General features: G+C 38.3%; 1 protein-coding gene across 1 annotated transcript; it reads left to right on the forward strand.

Moving 5' to 3' along the window:
• Window positions 1–4,389: 4,389 nt before the first annotated feature.
• On the forward strand, window positions 4,390–5,382 carry LOC105237902 (olfactory receptor 4K15; the record flags this gene model as incomplete). The annotated part of the gene is made up of 1 exon (XM_034653432.1): window positions 4,390–5,382. A coding segment is annotated over exon 1 (987 nt), but the record flags the coding sequence as incomplete, so codon positions are not given.
• Window positions 5,383–6,403: the final 1,021 nt, after the last annotated feature.

The following is a 6,403-nucleotide window of genomic DNA, read 5'->3' on the forward strand; positions in this document are numbered from 1 at the left end:
ATATTTAAATCTCTAAAGAACTTCATCCATACTTCTGGACTTGTCAGATGAGGTGAAGTTGAAAAAAAAAAGCATTTTCCTAATATATGTGGGTAAATATCCGATACTTGAAGCTGCAGTGGAGACTAAGAAATGATCCTCTTCATGTGATCCTTAGTTGCATATGATTGGTATCGATTTCTAGAGGTCTCTGAAAGTTATTTGTAATCATCTAGTTNTAGTTATCGCTATTGAAAACAGAAGCGAGATAGCTACAGGTAGACTGAATTCTTTGCAAAACTGTGAAACAGGACATTTTGCATTAGCATGTCTTCCTTTTTGTCTACTCCTTTGTCTCTTAGATTCCTGAGGGCTCCAAGTACTCCACCAGCTACTCTGGACCTGAATTCAAATACTGCATTCAGCCTTCTCTCACCTCTATGAAGACAGTCCATCTTGGCTACGGACATCCTCTATTTCCTTCTTATTTAAAAGCAAACTTTATGGGGTGCCTGGGTGGCGCAGTCATTAATCGTCTGCCTTCAGCTCAGGGCGTGATCCCAGCATTCTGGGATCGAGCCCCACATCAGGCTCCTCTGCTAGGAGCCTGCTTCTCCCTCTTCCACTCCCCCTGCTTGTGGTCCCTCTCTCGCTGGCTGTCTCTGTCAAATAAATAAAAAAAAATTCTTAAAAGCAAACTTTATGATTCATCTCTGCAGAGCCAGGTCTATTTCCTTAGGAGATGTGGAAGTAACAACTAAATCATTACTAACCATTAACGACTACAAATTACAGCACATATCCACACACCCCATTTCATCTTAGGTAAGTGAAAGCATTTTGTCAGTACCCTTACAAAGACCATGCACCAGCATTTATCTCCAGTGAAAGTTACATCTCTGATCCAGATCTGTGGGGGAGTCGAGGAAGTGGCAATGTTGGACAACTTGTGAAAGATGGATCTTTGATCTGAGAGAGAGTTTGCTGGCCTCTTGTAAACAATACTCCCACTTACTTCACTTAATCCACCAGTCATAGTATCCAAAATAGAAGTAGTAGGAAAAGATTTGACAGAATTTCAAAAAGGAGGGACCTCAGGGTCACCCAGTACAACCCTGTATGCATGCATTAATTTGATTTCAAATAGTACAAGAAATGAAAGATTGGTCTTTGCAAGAACACATCTATTAATAAGAAACTCATTCTTGGATGAATCAGGTCATACTATCTTTGAGCATGTAAAATTTTCAGAAAATACTCTGATTTGAAACAATACATTTTATTTTATTTTATTTCATTTTAAATATTTTATTTTTTGTGAGAGTGAGAGAACACAAGCAGGGGGAGCAGCAGAGGGAGAGGAAGAAGCAGGCTTCCTGCTGAGCAGGGCGCCTGACTTGGGGCTTGATCCCAGGACCCTGGGATAGATGCTTAACCAACTGAGCCACCCAGGAGCCCCAATTTTTTTTAAATTTAATTTATTTATTGAGAGACCATGTATGAGTGAGGAGAGGGGGAGAAGGAGAGGAAGAGAGAGAGAATCCTCAAGCAGATTCTGCACTGCACGTGGAGCCCCATGAGAGGCTTGATCCCATAACCCTAAGATCACGGCCTGAGCCAAAACCACTAACAGATTTTTTTTAATTTAAAAACCATTAACATAGTTTTTAAAAATCTTAATAGCTTTACATTTTAACTATATTACAGCAGTTTTATCTGGTGTAAAAAGATACCTATTTCATTTAAAATAATGTGCTAGCCAGTGAAGGAAAATGAGGACTCATCAATGTCACTAAATAAAAAAGGGATGCATACTAGTAAGTGAACTCTCAGGAGACAAGTTACAAACCTAACTTCTCTATCGCCAGTGCACAGCACAGTGCCCTGAGAGAGGAGGCATTTACTTACTTACAGAGCAAATCACCTACGGAAGAACGCATTTATATCAGAACTAAAGGATTTCTATTTAGAGTACACTATTTAGGGTTTCTGTAGCTCATCATGTTGGTTTTCTATATTGTGAAACCCAGCTCTTGATTGAATCAATTTGCCTACTATTTTCCTCCATGGAAAACAGGGTCTTTTCTTTTTCTCGCCCCCCCCCCCAATGAACCACTGACATGGAAGCATAGAGCTTTGCAGAAGATTCATTGGGAGGATGATTCCTGTGGTGATTTTCTTACATAAGTGGATTATGGGTTTTATTTCTAAGTATACCAGAAAGTCTTCTGTGCCACCCCTTTCTGCTGTATCTCTAGAAGGTCTCCCTGGGAGATTCATTCCCTGTGCTTAATTTAAGGCTTTGCTGTTTCTGACAGGACACATATGAACCCCTACTAGTTGGTTTTGTTGGGTATCATTTCCTTGCCTGCTTCTAGGCATTCATTACAGTATTTGTGTCTAGGAGTCTAATGATCAGGGTGTTTCCCAGGGAGGACAGGCCATGCTGTACCTGGAGTTCACTTAAAAACAGGCTACTAAGAAATAATGAGGAAGGGAAAAATGCACTGAGGAGAATGTATCCTCAAAGTCAAACTTAATCCATTATATTATCTTACCTCCAGCCTGTTCTGACTTCAGACCCTGTTGTTAGTCTCTTCTGAAAATCCTAGAGCCATAATTTTGATATAATTGGTGATGATATGTGAATTAATTCTTTGGGGGAATTTTCCATAGAACTGGAGATTTGAAATATAGGGGTGGGTCATTGAATTTGGTTCCAGGAAATTAAAATTATTCATCACATGCCCTGTCTTTATGTGTAAATCCTCCAGCAAAACTCAAGGAAACACTAGGTAATTTGCAATTAAGAAGACATTGCAATTTAAGAAGACATTAATATCAAAAACTGCAGATAATTAGAAATCACAAAAATAAGACACTCTTCCAAAGACCTGATTTAGAGGTATATAGTGAGAGATTTCTTTACATTTCACATTTTATTTTTCTTATTTACTATACAATGTTTCCAAGTTCTAGATAGCTTATAAAAGTATAAATGACATAAAAGGGAGAAAGTGTTAATAAAACAGAATGTAGAATAACTGAATAAAAAAGAAGAAGCATTGTTTTTCCATGCTCTGAATTTCTTACTATGAATACTACTGTATAATTCAACTATAATTTTTAAAAGCCCCAGCAAATCAAATAAAATGTCAGTCATAACTCAATAATACCTCTGCGGCTATTAGCAACAATGGCTGAGCTTAATGAAGTTTAACATGAGGAAATAATTGAAAAGAACAAATGCACTAGATTCCTTCTTATAATAGAACTCCAGGGAGAGATGAGTCACAACTCTAGGAAGAGTTCCAATAACCTTTAGATTTTTGGGTTTTGTGAGGTTTTGTATTTTAGTTCATACAATTTGAATAGAGAAGGGAATAAGACCTAATCACTCAAGGCAATGATTCTGCCTATGAGCTCTCACACAATCTAATGGTGTCTCTTTATCTCCTGGATTTTTTATTAATAAATAAAATATGCACAAATGTACACATGGCAGATCTTGCACACCTTGTAAGTTTTCCAAAAAGTAAACACTTCCATGTACCTACCAACCACATCAAGAAACAGAACATTACCAGCACACCAGATGCTCATCCTGTCATCTTCCTGTCCCTATTCCCCTTTCAGGATAACCACTCCAGGAGCCTTTTTAATATCATAGATTAGTATAGCCTATTTTTGAACTTTACTTAAACAGGTTCATATAGTATACACAATTTTGTGTCTAACTTTTGGGGTCAACATTGTGAAATTGTCTTCCTCTGTGTTAGCCATTCAAAAAACTGTAACGTAGTTTGTAAAAAAAAAAAACCAACTGATTCAGATTTTGGCTCTGTAATTTCTTAGACTGGATTTTTATAATGTCAAGAAAACATTTCAGATTTTCAATTTCATTTATAAAGTAAGTAGATCACATTTCTCAAATTCATATACCTGGATATACCAATGTCAAACATCTCCTCAACAACTCTCCCATCCATCCCTCTTTATTATTGTTATTATGCTGGCTATATAATTTTTAATGATGCATGAAAATTCAGATACATAAATATAAGTAGAAATTAGAACATCTAAGGAGGGAAGTGGGAAATGAAATGAAAGCCATGCTCACTGATTGATCTTTGTCTCTCTCCTATTCAGGTAACAAGATAATTTCCTTCCATGGGGCGCCTGGGTGGCACAGCGGTTAAGCATCTGCCTTCAGCTCAGGGCGTGATCCCGGCGTTGTGGGATCGAGCCCCACATCGGGCTCCTCTGCTATGAGCCTGCTTCTTCCTCTCCCACTCCCCCTGCTTGTGTTCCCTCTCTCGCTGGCTGTCTCTATCTCTGTCAAATAAATAAATAAAATCNTATCAAATAAATAAATAAAATCTTTTTTTAAAAAAAGATAATTTCCTTCCAAAATCAATGAATGAAACAAATCATTCCAGGGTGACCAAGTTTGTGTTGCTGGGTCTCTCTAATTCCAAGGAGCTCCAACTTTTCTTGTTTCTCATATTTTCACTACGTTACCTAGCAATACTGCTGGGAAACGTTCTCATCATCCTCACGGTAAACTCAGACTCCCGCCTTCACACCCCCATGTACTTTCTGCTCACAAGCCTCTCTTTTATAGATATATGTGTTGCCTCTTTTGCTACCCCCAAAATGATTGCAGACTTTCTGGTTGAGCACAAGACTATTTCTTTTGATGCCTGCCTGGCCCAGATTTTCTGTGTTCACCTTTTCACTGGCAGTGAAATGGTGCTCCTTGTATCCATGGCTTATGACCGTTATGTTGCTATATGTAAACCTCTCCACTACATGACGATAATGAGCCACCACGTGTGTATTATTCTTGTTCTCATCTCATGGCTTGTGGGTTTCATCCACACTACTAGCCAGTTGGCATTTACTGTTAACTTGCCTTTTTGTGGCCCGAATCAGGTAGACAATTTTTTCTGTGACCTCCCTCTAGTGACCAAGCTGGCCTGCATAGACACTTACGTTGTCAGCCTGGTTATAGTTGCAGGCAGTGCCTTTCTTTCTATGAGTTCCTTTCTTCTCTTGGTGGTCTCCTACACTGTGATACTTATCACAGTCAGGAACCATTCCTCTGCTAGCACGGCAAAGGCCCACTCCACACTGACTGCTCATATCACTGTGCTCATACTGTTCTTTGGACCATGCATCTTCATCTATGTGTGGCCCTTCGGCAGTTACTCTGCTGACAAAGTCCTTGCTGTGTTTTACACCATCTTTACTCCCATTTTAAACCCAGTTATCTACACTCTGAGGAACAAAGTAGTGAAGGCAGCTATGTCAAAACTGAAGAGTCGGTATCTGAAGCCTGGACAGGTTTCTACAGTCGTAAGAAATGTTCTTTTTTGGGAAACAAAGAAAGCGCACACAACTGTAACTACTGTAGCCTTGTCTCTACACAATTACAAATGGAATCACTATGATCATTTTTACCCATGGGGAGGGTGGATTAACTTGACTGAAAGATTAATTATAATAATTCAAGACAAAGAATGGACCTTATTGATATTTAGATTCTCTTTCTTCATCCTGTGCTTTTTGTTTCTATTTCCTACTTTTTATTTAGAATTTTCATATGGTTTCTCTCATCTATGGAACATAAGAACTAGGAAGATCAGTAGGAGAAGAAAGAGATAAAGAAAGGGGGGTTATCAGAGGGGGAATGAAGCATGAGAGACTATGGACTCTGAGAAACAAACTGAGGGCTTCAGAGCGGAGGGGGGTGGGGGAATGAGATAGGCTGGTGATGGGTAGAAGAGAGGGCACTTATCGCATGGTGCACTGGGTGTTATACGCAACTAATGAATCATGGAACTTTACATCAAAAACCAGGGATGTACTGTATGGTGACAAACATAATGTAATAAAAAATATTATTATAAAAAATAGAATTTTTTAATATATAGGCTTTGAATACATTGAGAAATGGCATTTACTCATATATGATAAGTAAATGGTACCTTTTCCTCTCAAAACACTACTGCTCAGATGCCAATTACAGAATAATAATAGGTACAGATCTTTTTACAATAGCAAAAATAGATCTATTTACATATACATGATACACCTAGATAAGACCGCATTTCACACAGTACAAGGTAACTAACAACACATGAAGATGATTGGTGTTAATGGTATAGTAACATGTAAAACAGCAAGGCTATCCAGCAAAGGCTTTTATACTCAACACTTTCCCAAATCCTTCTTCAAAGTTGCTGCTTAATACACATTATTCATGGAAAACAACCCACTGAATAAATTCATTCACCAGTGTTTTGTATTTATTTATGCTAATTTCTTTTTTAAAAAATTTATTTATTTGAGAGAGAGAGGGAGAGAGCAAGCACAAGCAGGGGGAGAGGCAGAGGAATAGAGAAAGGGAGAAGCAGACTCT

This window comes from Ailuropoda melanoleuca, unplaced genomic scaffold (assembly GCF_002007445.2).
Source record: "Ailuropoda melanoleuca isolate Jingjing unplaced genomic scaffold, ASM200744v2 unplaced-scaffold8702, whole genome shotgun sequence".
NCBI lineage: Eukaryota > Metazoa > Chordata > Mammalia > Carnivora > Ursidae > Ailuropoda > Ailuropoda melanoleuca.